The 27,036-nt window shown below is 35.0% G+C and overlaps 1 protein-coding gene across 4 annotated transcripts; it reads left to right on the top strand.

Annotated features, from left to right (window-relative positions):
- The first annotated feature begins 976 nt into the window (after positions 1 to 976).
- On the top strand, positions 977 to 27,036 carry LOC110464884 (tetratricopeptide repeat protein 25-like). 4 transcript variants are annotated; one of them, XM_021520343.1, is made up of 12 exons: positions 977 to 1,284; positions 5,637 to 6,476; positions 16,533 to 16,664; positions 19,773 to 19,917; positions 20,649 to 20,707; positions 20,844 to 21,126; positions 22,135 to 22,851; positions 23,106 to 23,313; positions 23,638 to 23,724; positions 24,190 to 24,386; positions 24,656 to 24,724; positions 24,999 to 27,036. In XM_021520343.1, exons 2-12 carry the CDS (start codon positions 6,024 to 6,026, stop codon positions 25,415 to 25,417), a joined length of 2,769 nt encoding a protein of 922 aa, XP_021376018.1. In that variant the 5' UTR covers positions 977 to 1,284; positions 5,637 to 6,023; the 3' UTR covers positions 25,418 to 27,036. The 4 variants fall into 4 exon arrangements, with proteins under 4 accessions (XP_021376018.1, XP_021376016.1, XP_021376017.1 ...); XM_021520341.1 differs by having other exon boundaries at positions 19,773 to 19,926; XM_021520342.1 differs by lacking the exon at positions 977 to 1,284 and having other exon boundaries at positions 5,454 to 6,476; positions 19,773 to 19,926.

Raw genomic sequence — 27,036 nt, 5'->3', positions numbered from 1 at the left:
GTTTGTGTACACGGATATCTATTGCGCTCAGATCGCAATTATACACAGAGTAGATCTATACTACCTAGCCAATCAATACACTGTCATACGTATGGGAAATTTTGATTCGTACCTAGCGACTCGGGCCGAACAATGTGTGTGTTATATGGAAGACTGGCCGGGCAAAAATATATTTGAGCTTACTGTGAAACGATACAGCACAAAAACTTGGAACAAAATCTAAATGACGAGCCAACAGTGATACTTTAACTGTAATAGAATAAAGCTATGACACAATCTTTTTGTATAGAACATTTTCATCATCAACGAACAAACGACGTTCTTTTCGCACCTACCCATGCATACCAATGTATCGATCACAAAAGTGAAGATGAACTTAGCATTAGAACAAGAAGCCAGCATGAAAGCAAAATTATGCAATTATCATTTTTCATTATAAATTCTTGGATTTAATAAATATTTCATCTGTATTATATTAGAAGAGCACGTATATTGCTCAGTTGCACCTGCTCAATGCTTCCTAGGTAAAACATGTATAATCTGCAACAACTGCAATCAAAACTCCAGGCAAGAAATTAATTTCGTATTGGATCAGAATCCCACTCCCCAATGTATGACGATGCTGACATTAGGAAATAATGTCTAGCAACTTTTCCCCTTTATATATGCTTTGACACCAAATGTTTCTATCGACCTCACACGATAAACAATACAATAAATCATTTTCTAAAATATTTTAAATACTGACATAATTGCCTCTTGTAACACTAAATCAATTGAAGTTGCATTCAGTACTGGTATAGCTACTGTATAAATCATTGATCAAGCCTGCTGATCGAAGCGTTACCCCTAGCCGGCCCTGACCAGGTTCCATAGTGAGTTATATTTACGCTACTGTAGCAGTGTAGGGTTTCCTCATAAACCCAGATCCTTTGTAATTCTTTGGAGCGCATCGCTGCGTAGCCGGAATATCAGCACATGTACCCCGTTTGATCGCACAACCGACCAGTTACCCATTGTGAGTAGGGTAATTTAATGACTGATTATGTGTACTTATTAATCGTCCTGCTCACAGGTAACTAATACAGGTTCTAGTAAACCGGTATTAATGAGTGCGTTTCTTTTGTTTTAAAATTTGGTTAATGTGTTTTTCTACAGATTTTAATTTATCCCCGAGTTGATCCTGTGTATACATAGTAACAGAGGGAGTACGACCGGAGCGCTGGACGCTACGGATTGACCTCAAGTGTCCGCTGAAGCTGACCACAGCAGTGATTGACCACAGTGAGTATCAAATGAGACCCGATATATATTATACATATGTTAAATCGAAAGAAGTGTCTTCTGTATGCATAAGCATTGACTAACATTGTATCATAAAAATATACTGTAGGAAATTAGAATATCAGTCTAGTGAAACAAATATTTATGCTGTTTTTACACCATACCCATGGTGGATGGTATACAGATAGAGAAGTACTGTGATAGATTTGCTTTTTATTGTATAAGTAGTGATAAGTGCCACGTCAAACTACTGCTATGATTAAAATCAATATCAAATTTGTGCTAAAGGATATCCATTCGATTCTTATATTATATATGTCGTACTAAAAGAAATTCCGTGTGTGTCTAATTTGTATAAAATATCTAAACACCTCTTACTTTAAGCAGAATTGTACTAAATTCTCGTGCAAGTAATTTTTTATTGATAATGCAAAACATATGATGTATCCAGATTAGTTGAACCTTGTTATAACGTTAATACAATTTTGTGCCATTATAAGAATTTCCTGCAGCTGAAAATTTCAATATGCTTAAGGTTCAATTTGCTTTTTCTTATTTTGACTGTATTCTTTTTTCACATTTGAATTTGTATAAAGTAATATTAATTATCTATCATAATAAACTGCATTTTTTTGGGAACAGGAAAACTCTCCCTATTGGTCTTAATTCTAAACGTTATCTTCGTTTATAATAACCCATTGTGATATTTTCCTGATATATAATGACACGATCTTCTATGCTTGTCAGCTGTATGGTATATAGGATCTTAACCCTTTGAGAAATTTTAAGTGACCCTATCTCCTTTGCAAACGGTTGTGATTTACATTTAGAATCATTCTCGCCATGTCAATGATCACATACAATAAATATATTACGGTCGTTACTTCCCAAAACGCATTTTAATAGTGATAAATTTCCTTTTAATAACACACGTTAAAAGCAATCGAAATTCTATTCACAAGAATATTTTCATTTGGACAGCCTCTTTACCTCATTTTGTGTACCATTATTAAGCCATAACTATCAGATTAACCAAATAATATGCCCAAAATTATAGTGAATAAAAGTTCTAAAATTTGATGTGGTTAATTTACTTCGTCAAATACATACTTAATATTAATCAATTATCAGTGATATATCTCTTAAATTCCATAGTATGTTATTCTCGTGTGCAGAAAATAACATTTGTGTGAGAAAAAAATCAAAAGCTGACAGCAAATAAAATGATGAATCTATAAGTGGGTCATTACAGTTCAATATAATAATGTATGTACAATTGGTGTATCACACATGCAAATGAATCTTTGTCTGATTCGATTGACAAGCGGATTCATAGCTTTCGATATACTGAACTCCGATGCTGTCGTTTATTTTACATGGGCGCCGTTTGTATCAATATGTTTATAAAATTGGTATATGGTGTTTACGGAGGGTAAATATTGACACATTGAATTTGTGTATACAAATAAATGGATTAGATTTCTTTCATACTATGTATAAAAACACGAGTCCGGGGTTTAAATCGTGTTTGTTTATCTTTGGTAATGTTGATGTTTTCGTCGTTCCATTGAAGAATGTACTCAATAATTGGCCAGTATAATGTAAAGTCAACTCCGGCTGACTACGACCGGACATTGTGGTCATACTATAGTGTACTTAACTTAACTCTATGTCATCAGTAACTTCAAGTTTTCTCTCATACTGTCACATACCGGCATTGTGGGCATACTACAGTGTACTTAACTTACCTCTTTGTCATCACTTGATTGTGGAGATATATAGATAAAGACATACAAAACATGATTATCTTCCCTGTATTAAGACCGGAAACAACAACAAAAAACCATTAAAATATCCAAACAAAACTTTATATTTACATCCATTAAAAGCTTTAGTTCTGCTATCCTTAAGTTAGAAAAATAACCTTTAACTAATTGTTATATCATACTGTTTTATCTTGACTTTTTAGCAACGGAATGGAAAACATACATTGTATTTTCATTTCAATAAAACACAACACCCATAAAACATAAATAATCCCGCAAACATATTTGAAGTGTCAGCTTTTACGACTTTAAATTATAGTCTGATGTTATGATTTGATATACGTCACAAGAAATGCACAGTTTGAATTTAAAACAAAATCGATATTAGAACAAATGCGGTTTATTTATTAGTTTTAACAAACTATACATGAGAGACGATGGAGACCGATCATTACAATCGTTCATGCAGTTGATCTACACAAGCAATGTAGGCCTATATTTAGATACCCTACATCGACAAGGCACATGCTAGGTGCGATAATGTTATATTATCATGTATAGCAGAAAACGTAATTTATTTGTAATCATAATCATATAAACAAAATGATGACGATGATGATTTCATATTAAACATTTCATTTTTTTTTTTTCATCGCCGTTATGATAATTACCTATATGCATATGAGTTTATTATCACATAAGTTATTAGAAACTGTACAACCGAACATTATTGACAATTCTATCAACAACTGCGTAAATAACACAATTTGAATATTATCAGGTATAGTGGAGGGCGCAGTTTATATCATAACTGGATCCTTTTAACGAGATGATGACGATGATGGTGATATCATTCCTTATTTATCATGTCCATTAACATTCAATTTAAAACCACTATGAAATGAACAACCCATCTCCATACATGTTTATTATCATACTAAGAATGTTCGGCAGACCATCCCTGACAAACTTGAGCAAACAGCATTTATTGAATATATTCGATACGATATTGGTAATATTGTTTAGATTCTAACATCTATCTTGCTTTTTCTTGCCAATCTTCGTATTTTTAATCGTTCAAGATCAAATAAAAATGTACTGCGTATCCATATATAGTGTTGTACGCTCTAAATGAGAAAAAAATATCACAAAATCAGAGAACAATATCATTATAACAAATAAAAACAAATCAATTCATTGATCGTTCGTCATTAAATAAATAATATTGGACGATTGTTTTCAACAAGATTACTCGACTAATTTAACCATATTAATTAAAAAATAAAAAATAAATTATTTTATTTACCAAAGAAAATATTGATCTATGCACTCAACTCTTCATGATTACACATCCATTTATACATATCATGTTACATAATAAATCATGATATTCGATAAATGACTTGATATTCAAATTGGCAAATATTACCTACATGTAATAATTAATAAAAAGGAGTCTAGTTAGAGAAGATTATACGAGTGTCTCCTTTTTTTTATTATAGTCTCTGTTTTGATACTTTGTAATTAGTGTGGGGTCAAGTCTGACAGGCTGATGACCGCGGCCTGGTTAAACATATCAGAGGATTAAGATTATAGCATTATCGTGTGAAAAGGTTAACCTCGGTGAAAACCCTCGCCACACAATAACACATACACCTCTGACCAACAGTCATATTGCAGTTTTATTGGAAATGGAAATTATTTCACTACCTATATTGGTAATGCTCACTAATCATCTGGAACTATAAATACCAAACGACCAGTATAATTCTCTCAAATAAATTACATTATTTGGCGAAAACTGACTACACACTCAACAGTACCGTAATACACAGGTGCGCGATTGGTATACAGGTAACTTTTATATGTAACTCTCAGCATTCTGTTCTACTTGTTTTAATGAATTTAGCTACGCATATTGAGAACGATATATTAACTGAGATATCATATTTTGCAATGTATGGGTGGATAAAACCTTAACTTTTTTAGGTTAACAATCACAGTTTATATAGTGACACCTGCGCGACAAAAAAAATCAATTTAGTTAAAAAAAAAAGCAACGCACTGTGAAAATTCAAGATTTCCGCTTCAAAACAGAAATCTGATATACGTAGATTTGGCCTGATTTGTAGCTCTGTATAGTTCGCATTTAAATGTTTCTTTTTCATTTTTTTCTCCTGTCACAATTTTTGTAAATTTTGATATTATCTTACCGAATTACAGAGTGATCAGGTACGAAATCATAAAATTCCAGGTTCTGTTTGATTAAAGATTATATCGAGTAAATAAACTTGAATCATGCCATGGTCTGATTTTGTGATATACTTTGTTTATCTTCTAGATAGTAGTCTACAGTTATATCACAGCACTTAGCTTGGTATGGTGGGGGTACAATGTGTCATTATTCGACATTATATCAGAACATCATACCGGGCCGGTCGACAAATATAATCTTGGGAACAAATATTAACGCGGCCATTTAAATGTATGTATCGAACTCGCACACAAAGACATTTTCATCACGCTGTAGCAGAACATTTGAACCTCAACGATAAGAACACTATTACTGATAACTTTCATTTTCAGATTGGCCATTGACCGCTTCCGGCTCCCTATCAGCACGAGCGTTGGCATGCGCAGAGAGGAGCGTTTTCGAGAATCAAATTGAGAGACTTGGATGATTCACACTGCAACAAAAAGACGAGGTAGTAATTTGTAAAGATGGAACCTCATTTACCCATTTACGGTGTAACACATCTGGAAGTTCGGATTCTTAGTCTGTGATTTTAATATCTCAATCAAAATGTGACGCTTTTATGCGCTAGCTTGGATTTTCCTAGCACCGACGACTGTCGTGATTAGTTTGATGTGACAGTTATTGCAATATTTGGTGGTGGTAGTTCGTTTATTTTAGAAATATTGTTTTTCTTTTGTAACAAACATTTGAGCTATAAACGAGTAAACGTTATCATAATGACCGTGACCCTGCTCGGACACCGGGCTTCCTCGCCGAAACCTAGCAACCATTCCAGGAACCTACGCAAGTTACAGCACAACTTCAATGACGCGCACATACCCCGATCGGGTAGAATGCTTCCGGTGCCACCATGTAAACCACCGGAAGCTCAAACTGGTGCCCGCCAAACACGTGCCTTGCCTCGAGTTCCCCGACCCACGGGGACGTCGGTCAACTCGATATCAGTGAACATCCTCAGTAGTACCGATACGGTTGCTCTCCATGGCCGTGACGTCAACCCTGCTGCAGTTCCCACTCTTCCCCGGCATCCACGTCAGCTTCCGAAAGTGCCAGCCGCAGGCGGCAAGGCGCAGGAGCGGAAGCAGTACATGTTAGAGATGTACCGTGGGGAGGGTGATAAGTTTATGGGGGAAGCGGAGTACGAAAATGCCATGGATTCCTACAGCTCAGTAAGTATCCAACTCCATGTACTAGATATCAGTGGTATAACTGATTATTTTGATAATATCAAAACAAGGGGTTGTTTCTTTGATATGGTGTTATTATTCAGACAAACATGACGATAGAAGAATCAATATCAAAAATAACAAGAATAATCATAAAAGTAGTACATGTATGACAAGTCAAACTCGTGTATGGGTCTATACATCAGTTTGAGCACATGTACAGGCTAAATCTTCTATAAAACACCCTATGTCCTAAATAGCATTTAATCATGACACTATAGGAACATAGTGTGATTGCACTAACATAACGAATACGTTACTAGCTGTACTTCAATCCTGTTGTTTGAAATTTGAAAACAATGGATCTGCAGTAATGTCAAAGACGTCCTTATTTTCTTTTAGAATGAAACGAATGGCATTCTTTTATCACACATATATCAGTAAGGAATATGACGATATCATTGAAACGGGGTAGAAAATATATGCAGTTAAGGGTTTTCATCAGGCGGCTTCAAAATGAATTTTGCTGCCTAAAATAGAAAAATAGAGTCTACATGTTGCTAAATGTGGATTCATGGATGTATCTAAGTTAGTTAGTATGCTTATACATTTCTCCAATGTCTGATCTCTTTCTTTAAATTGAGCGGACGGAAAGATACTAAATCACTATAGTTCCTCGCCTTGAACGTTTTGTTGACTAGATGTATATAATCACAGGAGTAGATTATTAATATCTTTCGAGAACACAGTTCCACAGTAGGACTGTGTGTTGAGTTCACTAAGAACTAAGATACAGAAAGGAAATCCTGTCCACTTACTCTCCTGATTCTAACAACACAAACATAATCATAACGTGTCTCTTTAGGAAACAAGTAGATTATAAAACATCGGAAGTCATTTAGGAACTATTAAGCATTGTTCTCTAAATGCCATATATAAATTATGTCTCCTTTTATTGCTATTTTATAAACGTTAATGGGAACACTTTTCCTGACTTTATGCGCTTGTAATTGGGATCTGAAATGAAGGCACATGTTGGAAATTAAAGTGTGAAACCCGTATGGAATATTGTATCAGGAACTTGAATCGATTCGAGATGGGTATATTTCAGCAGAAATTAAATTAAATCTTAGCAGAGATTTAAAATCAAGGCATAAAACTGACACTGCTGTTTTCATTTACTGTATTCCTTATATTTATACTTGATACCGTAAGATGGGCTAGTTGACTACATTTTAAAAAATAAAAAAAATATTGATATGTATTTCTGTTTAGTTTTGAGTCTCTTTTCTATATTTGGTAATATGAATGCTAATAACAGGATATATTGAGGCTACAGTGATAATCTTTCACATGAGTGAAATATAATTGGCATCAATTATAAATCATTGACTAATCTGTTTGTTATATTTTGAGAAACCTAGTTTCTAGCGTACGGATCGTTTCCTTTTTAGTGGCATTAAAAAGCATAAGGAAAGGAAAAGCAGTATAAATTGCAGAACAAAACGGTATAAATTAGTCATTATAAATGCGAGTGAGACATATCATTATATGTGAAGATTATACCTGTGATATTTTGTCAATCATCGCTGCAATGAAGAAATAATGTTTTGACCAAATTGACCATTTGTTATATTTCAAAAAAAAACTATCAAGGCTAATGTGTGCGAGTTTTTGATATGTTTCGTTTTTTTTTTTTTATTTAAGCAGGAAAAACAGTGAAAAGTTATTTGTAGAAATAAATCATCTATAAAACAGCTTTACTCTAACCAAAGTCATAAATGTAAACTAGTGTCAAAACACTTAAATGAAAACGTAAAACATCCGTCTAAATGATGAGATATGGTCGCTACGACACACCTCTATGTACACCAATACATAGACGTGTGTGTTAGCGACAAGCACTATCTTAATTATACCTTGGACATTCCCTTACACCAATCGGAATAATCGAGATCAAAAGAAAGGCGATTCTATTATGTACATTTGGGTGATTCTATTATGTACATTTGGGCGAAGAGTACAACATATCACAAGTACCAATTGACTTGTATGGTATCTACTAATTTACGGGAGGGATTTAGGTTGGTCCGTTTCTTAAGGTTCCATTGAAGTGTCGCATTTAACTATTTGACTTCGAGTCGTTGCCGAGTACTTCAAGATGGTTAGAATACACGGGTTTATCATGACACTACTAGAAAAGGCTTGAAATGTCAACACGTTTAGATATTTGCTGTCCACTTGATACATTGTCGCCTTACCTATCAGAAGTGCGGCTAGGTTTGTCGCTACTCCCCACGTAAACATCGTTAAATCAGGTTTTAAAGGGGTTTAAAGCATTTGTATAGTAACAGTTTGAAAGTTTCATCATGAGTGGAAGGGTCATTAGGTCATAGGGTAATTTTTCTAAGTGTTTAACTTCCAAACGTTAAAAGTCACGAATAACAAATAATGTTTGTGACCTAAGGTCACCTTGGCCTTGTCAAAAGTTTTGAATATGGACAGGAACCTGCAATGGTTTACTACATTGCAAACCTGTAAATGTACTATATCTACACGATTCCTTTGGTGTATAATCAACCGAGAAATGCCTTATAAATCACATGTTTATTATATCATTCTACTTTACACTGACAATTTCTAACTTGCCGACTTCTTAAAATTATTTCAACTTGACTTGTTTATTAATTCCCCTTAGAGTCAATAATATTAACGTAACACTTGCGATGTCTATTGCCTTACACATATTGAAACTATCAACAAACATTACGTTACGGATGTACACCTCTGAGAAGTCAAAAAATTCTTGTATTAATTTTTTTCTTATATTGATTTTTGTAAAAAGGTGATAACGGCATAGTAGAAAATGCCAAAAAAATGTACATGTCCGTGTGTTCGTTTTTGTGCTATGATCGGTCAAAGATACCAATTTAACACAATAGGTGATTTTAGGTGAATTTTCGGGTTTTGTATGAATGTTTATAGAATTGATAAAAATATTATTTTCTTTTAAATTATAGAAGTAAAATTTCTTAATCTTATTCATTTTACTCAGAAATACGATTTTAGTTACCCCTACCCCTTATTTTTCAATGAAAAATGCACATTTTTTCACCATTTTTTCCAGATTAAACGCTTGATATAAAAAAAAATCCTGTATTAAACTTATTTTGGTATTCAATGAATCAAAAGAAACTGTGTTTCTCTTTCTAAAACAGCCACAAAAATGGGGGGGTCGGTGTGCTTCTTTTTTAGTCCCATTATTATTTGTGTTATTTTTCACCTTTTTCGGGGTCAAAAATCAAAAGTGCTTCAGTTACCCTAACATGTAAAAAAAAACCACCAATAATATATAACTTTCCACTTTTTTGCATATTATTTTAATCATATTGAACATTATAAAGTTGAACAGCAAAATTGAACCTGCTGCATTTAAATATGGTGACACAATGACAATTTAAGTGATTAATCTAGTGTCAAAAAGGTGAAATTTTGCCCTTTGTGAAGCGCAAGAAATTCACATAAATACACTTTTTCAAAATTGGTAATATTTTTCAAGTTCTTGTAAAAAAAATCTACACACAACAGACATCCAGTTTTTTGACACGTTTTTCAGATGTGTGTTTGCTATTAAACCTATCATAATTTATTAAATATTACAAACCCGTTACACCAGATCAAAACGAGACTTGAACGTGACTGAAACCTCAGAAGAGTACATCCTTAAGCTATACAAAATGCAAGTTTAAAATAGGCTCTAAGAACGTTTACCATCTATTAGAATTTAATGTTGATTAAAACTGAGTGGACCTAACTCATGAAAATACTGTTTAATCAACAGTATTGACCCATAACGGGAATGTATTCCAATTCAACCTCTCATAATTTAAAAAAAAAAGTAGCAATTTTCTGACATAAATATGTACTGATATATATACGTTAATTTACTGCACCTCTTTTAACACTTCATTAACAACTATTTACCTCTAACTTTAAAAATATGAAAGATGATTGGTATCACAACACCGTATCCAGGTTATGACATTTTTTTGTGACACAACACTCTCATACGACCCTGGACTTACTCCTTCATGTGGGGACACCATTGTCAACCAACCACAATAGGCGTAAGCAAATAACAGCTCTTGCATTTTGTTTATCGCAAACGAGTTCTGCTTTTGTAATTGTGTATTGAAGTGGTTTAAGATTCTTTTCCAGCTTACTCTCTTAATTCTTTAACATATGACTTCAATTTCCTACAGTTTAATATAACCGCTATACTGTGTAGCTACTATTCTGTTTAGGTCATCTTCAATTTTCCTTAAGCAAATGGAATACATATATGTCAAGAATATGACGTTTAGGGTTTGGAAAAGGTCTATTAGACAAAAATTAGGGTTACCACTCAAGAAAACTTTGAGATTAAGGTTGAAAGGAAAAGGCAATATCGAGAAATACATAGACATCGAAAGAAAAAAAGGTATGACTCATGAATATCAGAAACAAGAGGCATGTCTCCTCTATCAACTTATTAATGCGTTTGTTGAAACTTGTAATATAATTTCACTTTTTACATTTATTATTATTTTAAGACATTTTTTGGTGTTTTTTTCATCCACGTTTGCTCTATTCCTAATTGATAATGAATTCATATTCATTATTAAACGTATTGTTTGACAAGTTATGGCATGAAGAATCAATATTGTGTACACCTCGCTTAACTCATCGTTTTCACTCTACACACTAATTGAAGTTCACAATCGTTATGGATTCCCAGTACTTGGAACAAAAGCTTAAAGTAGTTACTATTATGTATGGAATATTTACAATACCACATTGGTAAACATTGAAATTAATAAACAGGATAGACCGGCTCTTTTCTGTATTGTATTCAGAGCTGAGATCGATACATATTGATGACCGGGCCGAATTACACAGATAACACTAGTGGTTAGTTTGGTCTAGATAGGGATATCAAGGTTCCACACATACGCTTATGGTACGTTTGTAAGCCCAATATCTTCGAACGAGGTATAATTAAAGGCTTTAAGGTTGCTAAGTTGGTAGTCGAACAAATCCTCTTGGTTATATTGTATCAAGTGTGATGAACATAAATAACGACTTATGTGGAAATCCTATTTTACCTTTGATGCAATGTCTGAATTTTAAAATTATACTATCTAGGCGGCTTCAGCACATAGATCTCTGATTTATACTTCCAGTTGTTTGGATATGTATCTTGCTATAATCTTACACTTTTAAAACTCTTTACGATTTTGAACTCCGACATCCTGAAGGGAAATGCCTAAATATGCATAATTGTGGTCGCTAAATTTCGTATATCTTGTGTTCAATTAAATTAAATATAAATTAACACCCCATGCTGATCACTATTGAATAAAAAAAAAACCCGGATTTTCAGCAAACCCGTAATTCTAACTCGAACCATTAACACGAATACCCTTTAAAAATTACAAGGATAATTACACTAAATGTTACGGAAGGGTAAGCGTCCTCTGCTTTGCCGATGACATAGAAACTGGATCAAGACTGGAATTGCCAAATAAGTCGTTAAGTTAATCGCACTTTATACTATAAATCAAGAGGATTTCACCGACTACCCATGTCTAATAACTGTAAAACATGTTGACAATACATCTGTCTATAGTTCGGTACTTTGTGGCTCCAAATATAACGTATATAACGAATATACCGTTACGACTTTATGTCATATCCTAAATAATGTCACCAGCAGTACAAGTTATTATTTCCATTTTAGTTTTACGAAAGTGTACTCATGATACTTAATTGCAAGGTTTTTAATTCGTCAACTACAAATAACAAACACAAGTAAAGTCACATAATTAAATATAAACATAGACGGTGTTAGACTCTCCTGTGAAAGTAACGATGCAACCTCTTTATCTGTCATCTGTTCGGGTGGTCTGCACCATTTCTAAAACATTAAGAATAAGACGACAGCATTCTATCCAATGATAAATCAAAACATCGGGTACAAACAAACAAAGGGAACGTTACTCGGGTACACAACATTGTTTTATCACCATAATGCCTATGACCTGTAATTGTCGAGGCCCACATCGCTGACATATTCAAATTAATATATATCCCAATAAATCCCATAAAAATGTGATCATTTTTCAATAGTACGTATATAAGAATGACTGTATCTAGATCGCCTCTAGCAAGTAAAATGCAAGGAAGAAATACATTATGTATTTAAAACAATAAGCATATATAATTATATGTATAGAATATATCCGACCTTATCAAAACGTAACACGAGGAGAATTGTATGTCAATTTCTGTTGATTTTTACTTTATCAAACGGGGAAGGTGTCAATTGGTAGACTCTCATTACAGCTCATCACAAACAGTATTTATTATTATTATTTCGATTTCAGATATTAATATTCAATTTTTATTTATTCAAAAATATTGGTATGTGTTCATGATCTTAAAAATGTACCCGTTAGAAATATTTTGGCTCGTGTTAATTTGATGTGAAGCTAATCAGGCTTTAACATTCGGGTCTTCCTAATGATTTACAGGGGGTATACATTAACTGATATACGGTTACATGATACTCCGTAACGGAAGTTACGTCATGACATGATATCGGTTTGACCCCTGTTTGACCTGTCATTAATATCGGATCTGATAAATTGGATTGATATAAAACGCATGCCATTTACCGCCCATATTGTGGCTACTACAAACAATTCACCAGTGTGTCGCCTCTAGACGGTGTCATTTAAATGTTCACTATGATATCAATATAACCGCTAGCATTCCGTGTGGGGAGATTGTTGGTTGTCATGACTACACCAACTATCTACAAAAATGCGGCTTTTTTGCATTTTTTATACCGGAGTTCATTTAACGCGGTTTTGTTAATGCTTCCGAATGGTGCATTGCAATAATTTGCAAATATTTTAAACACCCATGCCTACGAAAAAACACACCTTTAAAGATGCGACGCAAGATACGGTTATGTCTTTCCAGTTATTTATATGATGTTGTGATTATATTTCTAAAAACAGCATGAAGGTTTACGTAGAACACAAGCAGTACAATAATGGCATTATTGTCTATTCTACCTAAGTTACAAAAACTGACACACCGATATGTTTTTTTCTCCATACATTACCAGAGCTGCAATCTTTGTTCTCTGTTGAGGGCATATCGGAAACTCCAACAACATACAGAAGAACAACGCCATATTACCATAATGATATTCGTGATCAGACACACCATTAACAATGAGTTACACTCACCATGACAATATTTGGATAGGACAGATACAAAAACAATACGTTGCAGCCATCGTTACAATACTTATATATTTATCCTTTACTTTTTTTCTATAGCTTTCCGTCCTATTGTTTCTCTTCTGATATTCGTCGCCAACGAATTCAAAAGACAAAAACTATTGAAGCGTAATCCGTATCTTCCACGCATCAGTAACGAACGGTTCAAACATTAAAACATATTCGGTTTTTCCTGTAACATGCTGTGACTACCGTTGTCGAAATAATGAACAAGTCTAACCAGTATAAACACCTGAAGCAGAGACATCATCAACCAGGCGCTCTACCTGGCGTTAGTCGTGTCTCTCGTCAAATTCAGACCCCAAACTAAGACATAGATAACAATACGTCACAGGTATATGCCGGATAGACCAAAGATAACTATAATTGTAAACAGAAAATAAAGAAAAAACTAAATAAATCAAGCTTAGATAGGGTACCATGAAGAATATTGAAATACGTTTGACCGCCAAAAGTAAGCAGCGTTTCATAATTTTTTACTTACCGTACTTAACTCGTACCTAATCCCCCACTAGGACCATTTATTTGAATACTTATTCAAAATATGATGAATAATTACCCAACCGAACAATGTTCATATTAGATATGGAAACTCATCTGACAGCGTATTCTTACATCCATTGATATCTGATTTGATCTCTGGAAAAGCTGTTCAAGTTGTACTGACACTGTTTAGACACGAATCGGGGGTCATGTTTTTTTCTGTGTATTATACTCTTGTTGTTGTACAGAATCGTTGATGCAGATACCACTGCCGCATCGATAAGGACAGGGCTTTTCAGAATAAGTGGTCTAAATATACACGAGCCGTTAGCCACTGATAATAAGATTATATTACAAGTGCTATGGGGACTTCAGACGCCAAAGGTCACTGAACTTTTTTGTATAACTTAGATGATTTATTATTGTAATTATAAGCATATGTATATATAATATAAACACAAAGTCGTGTGACAACTTATCGTATGATTGATACCATTGAAGATAGCAACTCGAAGAGAAATTAACAAGGAAACGTCTTAATATTATATAGTCTGTTCCCTCCAGATCTAGAATCGATAGTTTTATAACAACACTTTTGTGGGGTATTGTTATACAATTTGAAAAGTAAAAGTTTCTGGAGATGTGGTATGGTCCAAATATAAATTTATTAGAATAACTTTATCTAGGTCGGTGGGTGATTTCCTGAGTATCCAAAAACACACCCGTACAGTCCGATGCCTTGCTCCTAACTGAAGTTACAAATCATAATCGTGTCCTAAGTACATTTACACAATATATAGCAATTAAGTAATCAGTTTGAGTGACATCTGTCATTCATAGCAATCGGCCTTTCAGACTTCGGCCGTACCTGACCAGGTAAGCCAATTTAGCTGTCCTTTGTCTGAGACTGAATGCAAGTTAATCCTCTTACGTAATATAATTAAGTTGAAAGATATATGGTATAAGATGGACAAAGTAAATGCATGAGTTAATATGACAACAATGACGCATGTCGACTTGAAAGGAATAGCTTCATAAATAGAACTTATCTAAAATGACACAAGTTAAATACAAACAATTTACACAAATAGTTCCAGGATATTAATTATATTTATGTCACACGATGGTATAGATTAAATAAAAGTTTGTAGGTTAAAATACGCAAAATAACGAATATACATGTAATGATATATTAATTCAAAGTTCAAATTTAGCACTTTTATCATAAAATTCTTTATGATAGTTTCATCCAATGTACATATATGAAGTTAATACTTTTCACATTTTTTTATAATAAAGTATAACAAACTGCCTATCTAATACTATCCGTTTTAACCCAGGACAGTATGTGTCTTCTTAAAAGCTTCAAAATATCAGTGACTCAATTTTTTCATTGTAAAGTATTGCATGTTGAAGTTGGGTTACAGTTAGACGGTGGTGATGCTCGTTATAGTCCGGAAAGGTAACCAATTAATAATGTTAAACATGCTTGTGTTACAAAATATAATAATCAGTGTGTTTACCTCTATAGAACATTTATGTTTGAACTAATCCAAGGATTACCTGGTTTTAAGTTTGGACTTACTATACACAATATATCGTTACACGGCATTAGCGCATATACATATACAGGTGAAAGGCTTAATGCAAAATCTTACCTAAATCCCCGTTGTTTATCTCAACGATACGGAATTGGACGACGCTTTAGTTATGAAACATAACATGAACTGTTTCTGTAAGTGACTAAGCACCGGGTCATGTATACATTAAGATTTCACCGCAGAGAGAAGTCAGCGTACACTTTGTGATGCGTCACTAGATGTGTACACGTTTTGAACATTTGAAAGGGATGTCAGTGTATTTATTGCTTAGATGTAGAGGACACATTGGATATTCAAAATGAAAATAATATTCATGGAGGGCCGGTTCCCTGCCACCGGGGCGGCGAAACGCAAGGTATGCATATCAACGTTAAAACGGTGGTACCCGGCAGGAAGGACACGGTTTCATCTATGCTTCTGTTATTTTAAATAGTTTGAAAGGAACTATAGTTTGTTTTATTACTTTCCGCTTTCATAAATCGAAGCAGATTTTATCATAAAGCATGATACTGATGTTGAGGTAGCTGAAGACTCGATATCACAACCATAATGGATTTTTGAAGCTCCTATGATGTTTTAAGTACTTTCAGTAACAGATATCCTGTTATTCATTATATTTACAGGCGCTGAAACTTGTTCCGGACAACACGGAGACTTTCGTCGCCAGGTCACGCTGCAATCAGCTGCTGGGCCGGAACCGGAAGGCGATGTTAGATGTGGACTCAGCTTTAGCTCTGGATCCCACCTGTCTTGAGGTAATAAATTTATATTTTTATATCACATTAATACAAAGTATGAATAAATGTTGTAACAATCTGGCAATGTCTTATACAATTCCAAGCACATTCAGTATTTCTCCTTCCATATACTGGTTCTCTGCAGTAAAATAAACAGTGTACTGATATATGTTATTTATGTAGGAAGGAGATACGTCCGTAATTAACGTAATCGCCGCGAGGCATGCTTGTAGGACAATTGTGCTGTATTGAAACGGGAGAGCTTTCAAAATGTACAACCTTACCAAGTGGGCTTTTGCCAAAATACCCGATATCAGCACATAGTTATGTCATACGCTGTGTGTTTCGTTCGGCGAAATGTTATTACTGTATAATACACAGCCAAACTAGTATGCTGCTTAATAGGTAAAAGGAAATTAGCAATGTAGTGGTTAGATAAACTAAGATTAACATATTTTCAACTACATGTACATATATGATCTTCAAATCCAAACATATTTTGACTCGTCATTTCGAAGCTAAAACTTGTAAGCATGCAAATTATAGTTTACATTATTTTCAACCCTGACATTGTTTCTTAATAAAGATTTGTGTACCGTGTATCTGTTAATAAACACGGTAGATAGCTTAATTAAATTAGATAAAAACCTCGGTTTGTTGAACAAAGGGCTGATAACAAAGGTTAAATGTCCACATTTCTATCGTTTTATCATCCGTTTTATGCAAATCTGTTTTTGCATGAAATTTATGTATTATCCTTACGTCTTGTTGCGTTTTCCACAATAAAGGGAAGAAAGGGTCCATTGTTCGTTGGTCGTCAGAGCTGTTATCGTTAAACCTTCTGAACTAAATGAGGCTGATAAATAAATAAAACATTACATTACGTATCGACCACGGAGTACTTGGACGTCTAGGGGGCTCCTGTTCTTACTGTCCAGATCGTCAACATGATAAGCGCTCGTGCTCACGTGAGCGTTTGCTGTCAATGGTCGAGTTAGGAGGAGTAAAGACTATGGTACGTGTATACCAAGGATATCGCCGACAATCAAATTTGCTGATAGAATCAGGTTAAAATACATGTACGAAGCTGTCAAACAACACCAATACCCAAATCTACTAAAATGGCTTGTATACTATGTTTTGTCGGTTGTCACTGTATTCTAAGACTGAAGGTTCGATGTAGGTTATACACGAACTGAATTGTTTCATAAATAATGTTTCAAATTCTTTGATAATGATAGTAAGTATTGCCCTATTCACACATCAGTATTCCCGTCTCCAATTATCTTACAAACTATTATAATGCCATTCTTAATTGTTAACAGTATGGTCATTAATTTAAGCTAGATAGATTCGTCAGCTTTGTAAATAATGTTTTTTTCTTTCCTAATGAACTGAAATTCGCAAATTTCAATTAGATTTATCATCTAAATGGAACAAATCATATCGTTTGACTGATATTAACATGTTTTACATCATCAAAATAGTATGGCTGAGAAACAATAGATGCCTGGTATTCGGCATATTCTACTGAAATACAGTGTATGTAAATTTCTTGTTAATTAAATCTACTCAGGTGTCTGATAATTGATCATTTGATGCATTTGTTTTTTCATTTCTATGGCCACAATGAAATGCGTAGGTTTTTTTTCCATTAGATCACGCCACGACCTTAAGCAACAAATAAACATAGTTACCTCAAAATATGGGCTTGTCTCCAAAAGGAAATGTCATGTTCAAATAATTTTAATCTAATTAAGTTTCATTTTCTTTTCAAATTTTATTTGACACGAATTAATACATGGACACATTGTATATGCCTGCTAAAATCTGATTAAGTTTTAACTTGCATGTATAGAGCCGCAGGAAAATCGCCAAATATCTAATAAACCGCATATCGAATTAAGCCTGGTGTTTTGACGACAAAGATTTTTTTATTTATATTAATGTTTTGTGGAGCCAACTTTAGAAAAATGACATTTGGAATACCGCCTGATCCTGACCTGAAATGAAATTGCGGCCATCACACATTGCCGTGTCTCTGAACAACTGAGAGGGGTTTTGTACATTGTTACACGGTGATTTAGGTTTTTTGACGTTATGCATTAAAGTCATAAAATGCTACAATCACGTGATCAGATATCTCACAGTATAAAAAATGTCGTGATATTGAAAACAAAAGAGTTTGTTTTAACCAATGAATCGAAAACAATTTATTTAAACATGACTATATCTGTATAAATGGGTGTATTGCTTGTCCTGAGCTGTATAGGAGGCAGTGTTAATAGTATATACTATAGGCGTGTGAAAACAGCTTATTTTCATTCATGTAAAATACATATGAACTATCTGTCAAAATCATTGTGGAATTGTTTTTAATACATGAGAGTTTAAACAAAATTGCCCAAACATGAACTTATGATTAGGTCCAAGTTATACTGTTTATCTACACCTTCTCCTATAACACGTTCCGATGTTTAAAGATGATAGTCTTATGCCTGCGATTGTCCAGATAATAGAAATCTAGCAACAAACGATACTCAGGTCAATATAACAAACTCTCTATGGCATGTAAGTGGATGACAGTAAGTGATACAGTGACGTCAGAGGAAGATAACTAGTCTATACTGATTACAAAACAGTAAGTTAACTAAGAAAGTGATGAGTAAATAAACTATTGATTGACTAGATCTACTCCAACAACTACATTTCTCCCTAATATTCCAACTTACAGTGTATCATCTCTAAACGTTAGTTCAGATAACGTTGATTCCAGAGAACTATAGGTACAGTTACTTACGTTACAGGTGAGTACAGGTGAGTAACTGTAGCAGACCTTCCATTACGTCCTTATATACATACGCGTAAAGATGGTATACGAGAAAAGACCTTACTTTACAAACGTTACGTCCTAATACCTTACAATAGTGTACATGTACGTGTAAAACTGGTATATACGTTTAGTCATCCTTTACAAAAGTATACATGTGATACGTGGTATACTACAGCAGACATCTTCACGTCCAAATATAGATTTTACGTGTCCATTCAGTCACAAAGTAAGTGTAAGAGAAAAATAAGAAGATTTTTGTACCAAACACACCATTTTCTGATTAACTGTTTCAGGCTCTTTACCAAAAGGCGGAATTGCAATTCTCAGAACGGAACTATGAGTCGGCGCTTGTGTACTATGGTAAAGGATATAGACAGAGACCGGACCTACGCAAGTTCCAGGAGGGAGTCGACAAATCCTCGGAAGCCCTTAACAGCGGTACTTCCGGTCAGATTTTAAACATTTTGTGTGATCCTCATTAATTCATGTTTGTTTGCAAGATAGTTAAACTATCGATACTGATTCTGTAGAGACAACTATTCACCTGTATGTAGCTATATACTAGCTAATGAAACTCTCATATTAAAACTCAATTTGATTAGATGTCACGTTACTGGGGTAGCTTCAATGGTCTGGTATCATCTTTTGATAGCATATTGATATAATGGGTATCTCTAGAGTTATTTAACGTGAAGACATTTCTCAGATAAAATAAATGTATTTCTTATCTTACGACTGATTTTTTTCGAAAGAACAAAAATTCAATCTATAATCATGACTTATGAATCGCAGGGAAGCCATGTTTTCAGTACCTGTCGAAGGTAAGTAAGGCTGACGACATCAGGTAATTATCGTGGTCAGACTTACGTCATCAATATATTGGTACATATAATGGTCGATGTTTTCATATCAGAAAATCGAAATGTACTCTATTGACAATTTGGAGGGAAAACTGAGAATAATTTTAAATAAAAACGAAGAAATGTACTTGAATGGCTTGTTGTTTTGGACGATTGAGTTTAAATAAAACATTCATTTTAACATGTATCCTCAAAAAAGGTGGGGATTTATAGAAATGTAAAAAGGAATGGTCTTTAAAGGGCGTGTTGTGGTTGTGATATGCAGTGTCATATTTACTTATTTTTGTATTCATTATTTACATTAAACAGGTCGACGAAGGAATATAACACAAGCTGGTGATTTGTCTATGCTCCTGAACAACTCCAAGGTAAGACTATTTCTATAGCGATAGTCGGTATATTTCTCTAGAAACTCCCTCAAGGTTAATTTTTATATATGTTTATTGTCCCGTATTGATTACAATGTAGATATAATGACATTTGGTATTTAAATTCGCATTTTAGAACCGCAAGGATCCTATCAGAAGACGGAACAACATAACAAAGCTCTCCCCGATTGCTAACTCATCTGAGAGAGATGCACCAACACCCACCTTCCCTCAGAGACAACAAAACCCATTGGTCCGCATGGAACAGGGGCGTGGCTCCAACGAACATTTAAACCAACCCTCGCCAACACCTCCCAAGGTCACGGATGACCAGGATGTAACAGAGAAACGGATAAAGGAGGTGCTGGGGAAGATGTACAGCGATAAAAAGTACCTAGAGAAACTCATGGAGCAGGCAGGTTTGTAATTAGGGAATTTGTATAACTGCTAAATCTAGTATGGTAATATAGAAACAATAAAATAACTATAAATACATGTTATACAGGAAGACGTTGATGTGGCATGACAGAGACATTCAGACAAACGCAAATATTTAAAAAAAACAGGTCTCTTCGAAATAAAAATACGATTTACGACAAATCCACTAAAAATCACTGACACCAGTGCAAGCTGCAACCAATTAAGCATTTATTAATAGATTGAAATTGTTTGAACTCAGAATGACGAAGACTGGTTAAGATACTTAATTACTTTATATAACGGATATGACGACATGATTTTTTCCGTTTATACATAGGTAGCAGTATACAGTAGAAGGTTGTGGCCATGGGGGATATTTTTGTTAAATGGCTAACCCCTGTATAATGATATGTAAAAAAAAAAAAAAAAAAAACTGTACTAAAATTGGTATAAGCATGATCAAGTGGGCTATGTGAGCTTCACATTTGTAAAAAAAAGAAGTTTTTTTTGGTTCGAGGATAAAATTTTGGCCATAATCCGAAAGGGTGCCTACACATGAAAAGCTAGCCTTACAGGAGGTAAAATGTTGACAACAGCACACGACGCAAAATTGCTAAAAATCAAATTTTACAACTTTACTGGGAGCCAGATAATTCTGCAACCAGGTAGGTAATCTTTAATCTCAGACAGAACTTAGGAAAAAAATTACTAGTTGCGGGGGTCAAATTTTGGGTCAAAAATAGCAATTTTTGGCATTGTTTGGTAATATTTGATGTGGTAACCATGGTTTTCACACAAGTGACCCACATAGAAAAAAGAGGTTTATACACTTCTCAGTACTTTATATGTATTGTAAATGTAATGCAGTTTACAAATATATATACATGTATACATGTGTTGTGTAGGATAAATCCGCTGTGTTTACATTTCCTCGACATGTGCCTTGCTTATCAGAGTCGGGCCATTTCTACTGTATACTGCTACCATACTATTTACTTGTATTGTAGACGTACCTCGTGGAAGTGTAGACCTTACCAACATGGCGGAGACGGGTTTAAACTTCCTGTATGACCGTGTGTTGTACTGGGTACGCCAGGGACGGATTATCCCCCCTGAAGCTCCCGGCACACGACCTTCTACTTTAAAATCCACGAGCAATGCCAGCACTGTTAAGGCGAAGTCGACAAAGATACACAAGGATGGTAAAGAAACCAAAGAAAAAGATCCCATGCCACCAGGATCTTGGTTCAGGTATCTTGACAAGAAAAAGGCCGCTGAGGCCAACTCTCGCAAAGCCAACCCGCCCCAGTTCGTTCATGTCCTTGAAGGACAGAAAGTACAGTTGAAGGACACATTGGACCCACAACGTTCCCAGCGACCCATCATACGGAGACCCAGACAGGAAAATAACCTGAAGGTCAAGCGCGGGCGAAACAACACACTCAAGGATAACCTGAGTCAACATCACACGTCATCTGACTCCGACTCCGGACTCAACATCAGCTTTAGCACCTATAAAGGTCACAGCGAAATTGACCTTAAATCGAACGGAAGCGCACGACGTAGGAGTCAGGATGTTACAGAGGAAACTATGACTCCGACAAATACCCTCAAACTCCCTTATGTTAATACGGACATGTCAAAATACAATCGGGGTCGACGTCGCATCAGAAGAGAACCAATCATTTCGTATATCAATAAAGTCATGGAGGATGTCGAATTCGGTAAGTGTCGGAAAATTTGTCATTCCAGGTTTCCAGATATTCAAATGAAGATTAGCATCACGGAAAAAGTTTTCCAAAATGCAAATGAATTGCTGCAATGTTTCTTTAGATTTTTCAATCAGAAAAAAAGTTTATTGGCATCATGATATCATTTGTTGTACATATTTCAACACTGTTAAAAGTGAAGTATAATAATAATAAGTTCATCGATTACATGTACAATGCACTGAAGTTTCATCACTTTATCATTACAGCCTACGTAGAAGGAAAATATTCCGAATGCGCCAGGAAAGCCGAATCTTGTTTGAACACTATGAACAGCTACAATATGGAGGAAATTCCGAACGTAATGTCTCTCACTGCCAAGCTTTACTCCTACATAGGAAACGCCGCCATCGAAATGAGGGATTACGTCACTGGTCTCGAATACCACAAGCGAGATCTCGACATCGGCGAACGGAAGTAAGCTACCATAATATACTGTAAACCATGAGATAACTGCTGAACATGTAAAGGAAAACCTTGTTATACTGATACAAATGTTCCATGTTGGCGTTATAAAGGGTTCGGTATGTAAACGAGTGGTTAAGAAAACATGAAATACGCTGGCGGTAAACGAGATGGTAAATTGAACGTAGGACATCATATCGATGTTTAACAGCATCGTTTAGGTTAGTTCATGGATAAAGACCTGAAAACATGGGAATGTTTGTTGTAGTGTACAGAATTTACTTATTTACACGTTATAGTGCGGGTAAAATCATAATATTGAACTTGTACTTTCAGTAACGATTCTGAGGCCATATCACGTGCTCTAGGAAATCTCGGGAGAATTTACGTGTTCCAAAGCAAGCACCAGAAGGCTCTAGATGTGTAAGTACTCAATCGAAACTAAATCAGTCTGTATCTATTGTAAAATCCTTACTTAATAATTACGGGGAAATATATAACGATGGTATAACTTAATACGAGGTGTATTGAATATCACAATACTAGTGTTAACCAATCATGAATATCGTTTTCAGCGTCAAATATATACATATAATTTATAGTAGAGCCAGCATTATAGAAAGTATTCATAATAAATGTCATTATTGTAACCAATTGCTACTTCAGTATAACATAACATATTGTTATTAGTTCTCTCTTTCTAAATGACATTACACTCATATGTGCTTAGACATTGTCCGTGCTTAACATTCCATTTTTTTGTTCAGAATACGGTTCCCTTGCTTTTCAAACTTGATATTCTAAATATAACTCGTAGTAACGCTTTGTAGCTTTCCTAATTATAATACGTCCGTGCAAATGTGTTTATATTTCTGGTTCCGCTCACAGATTTTCCAGGAAGATACAGCTTTGTACAACCCGTGTTGAGTCCGCATGGTTGTACCACGAGCTCGGGAACTGTTTCCTGGTACTTGGCCAGTACGAGTACGCCCGAGAGGCGGCGCGTCGTTCCGTTGAGGCGGCTGAAGAGGCACTCGACTGGAACTACCAGCTTCAGAGTTCAGTTCTCCTAGGGGTCGCTGAAGGTAAAGAAAACGAAAAGCGAAACACACTGCTGAAAACATAACAAGTCATAAACAGTCGGAATCTAAAGGCCTTGTAAGACCTCACCAAAATGTGATTGTGCATATCATTTTCCGAATCACTCAAGAGAAACCTAAGCCAGTGGCACTCTGAAATACATACTAAGTCAGAAAAATTATGTATTCTAATTTTCGTGTAACATGCTATACTGCCAGTTTATGTAATGTCATGTCTCACTGTTTATGGTCATTATTGTTTCTCTGTTTTACAGTTAAGCTGCGTCAGTACCATGCGGCCTTCAACACTTTCGAAAGAGCGATGGATCAGGCTAGAATGCAAGGTAACGCAATACAAGATAACTTTTTATACACTGTATGATGCTATAATTCTGAAGGCTTCCGATCATTTTTGTATATGTCCTTATTTAAAATATCTTTAGTTTCTCTCTTGTCGATTTATCACGTGTGTGTTGATACCATGGAAACCTTCAAACAGCAATACGGAAAACACTACAGATAGCTATACAAAATTATAATAATTAAAAACAAAATATGGCATTTAATGAAATAGCGATTAAAAAGTGATAATTTCATGTATATTTTGTTTGCTATCAGGAGACAACAAAGCGGAAACTGCTATCCGAGACGCTTTGAATGATGTAAATGACAAAATCGTCGAGGAACTCAAAACGAGGTCTAGGTCACAGGCCGACTTAACAAGGTCAAGAGCGGAGTATGCTAAATCTCGCACGGAGTGGTCTGACTATTCTAGTATCTATATTCCAGAAGACGACGGTGACGTGTCATTGACCGAAACCGGATATGACACCGAAAACTTACAACTTGAACTCGATCGTCTTAGAAGTGACCTTGACACCGCCATGTTTGGCTCATTTGCACAATTACAAGAAAATGGCAGAAAATCTGGAGGTCATGTGTCCTCGGAACTCAAAAAATCCTTGCAAAATGTTCAGATGTCTGGGCGTAACTCTGTCACAAACTCTGTCATAAGGTGTAGCACAGCCATGGGATAAGTGTACATTACGTCATCAAATAAGTGAAGCGTTATTATTCGAAGGGAGATATTCATTTTTGATTTTGCATTTTTAAGTTTTTGAAAGTTTTGAAGAAAGAAACGCTGCATTCCAATAAGAGGTTTATAACGACAAACATTTCTTAGAAATGTGAAAAGACAACGAAATGGCAGTGATTGATATTACATTATGTATGTATAAAGATATTGAACATATTTCTCATCGGGGAAAGGTGTTGATGGTCGATCAGTAAAAAAATAGTTTACTATTTAGCTGATGACTTTTTGTGTAAGAGTGACCTCTAGAGACTTGATGACGAGGTCATCAACACCTTCCAATCTATGATTATCAAAATACACGGGTCTGATTGACAATGTACATGTACAAACGATTTATTGCAATTATTAATGTGCCAGTGTTTTAGTACTTACAGAAAAATAAGCGCTGTTTTACTTACATATCTGACACAATTTTGACATGTGAACGCATTTTTGGTTATAAAATCTTCAATTTTCGTTTCGCAGTTAAGATTTCCAAAATATGGCGTTTAAAATGTAGATTTTATATGTAAAAGTACCGGAATTTAGTGTCAACAAATGTGAGCTTGTGATGAGATGACTACTTTGTTTTCGTATGCATGGGGAAACTACCATGTTTATAAAGTAGTATCAAATCACCTGACTAGGCAAACATCTCTTTGTTTGATTAAATGGTTTTCGTTACAATCATTTCGAGTTATTTTCGACTTACTGGTCCAATTTTATCATTAACGTTGTCCAGTGATGCGTGCACTATTGTGAACAATTGTTTCCGGACCTTGACCTTGTATCTGTCCGGTCAGTCCAATTATAAAACAAGTCGATCGTTTGCTGCATGTTTTGGCATTGTCTGTAATATGCGGGTAAGCCTGTCTAAGCCGAAGACTTCAGGATCAAATCTCATTCTTCAGATCATGCTGAAGTTTACACATCTTCACAAGTTTACGTAGGGCTGTAGATTGTGACTGTCTGGTTGCGCAATTTTCCGGATTTTGCAACGTTCGGATTAGACAGGCTACCTTGAACGAGACGCTGACTTATAACATGAAAAAGATTAAGTAACGGTAATGTTAAAAAATTGTTCCAAACACGTGCACTTTTTCGCAACGAAAATTCTTATAAGGCAAATAGTATCACACTCTTGAACAGTATAATATGACCCTCACTGAATGAGTTCATGCGCACTCAGTAATTATTTTTCTCGTGGCGATGTTGATAACCTCCTCTTTTTTACAAAGGAAAAGAGGAGTGGTTTGGCATGACGTCATTACTATCTACGCACGTGAACCGCCTCGAACACTGTCGGTTCGCAGATTCACAGTAGCCATATCAAAATTACGTCACTTTAATGTGCATGTTGGCAAATTCAAGGTTATGTTAAATTCTCTTTCGCTTTTATTTCGTTTCGTAATGATATACGTCGTCGAGTTGTGTAATAATACATAACCTTGGATTGCCGATTTCATTTCATTATTTACATGTTGTTCTGTTGTTTGACTTTGCTAGCATCATTCAGTAGTTTCCGTTGTTTGCCACTGTTTATAAGACCCTGTACAATAAATCTGTTGTTTTCATATAAAC

Source organism: Mizuhopecten yessoensis, unplaced genomic scaffold (genome assembly GCF_002113885.1).
Source record: "Mizuhopecten yessoensis strain PY_sf001 unplaced genomic scaffold, ASM211388v2 scaffold11039, whole genome shotgun sequence".
NCBI lineage: Eukaryota > Metazoa > Mollusca > Bivalvia > Pectinida > Pectinidae > Mizuhopecten > Mizuhopecten yessoensis.
Note: the sequence above shows the minus strand (reverse complement) of the source record. Positions and strands in the feature narration are given on the sequence as shown.

Coding starts and splice junctions, on each gene's coding strand:
- LOC110464884 (XM_021520341.1), top strand. CDS start 6,024: ATGACCGTGACCCTGCTCGGACACCGGGCTTCCTCGCCGAAACCTAGC. Junction 21,127..22,134: donor GAAACTCATGGAGCAGGCAG/GTTTGTAATTAG, acceptor CTTGTATTGTAG/ACGTACCTCGTGGAAGTGTA. Junction 23,314..23,637: donor CTCGACATCGGCGAACGGAA/GTAAGCTACCAT, acceptor TTGTACTTTCAG/TAACGATTCTGAGGCCATAT.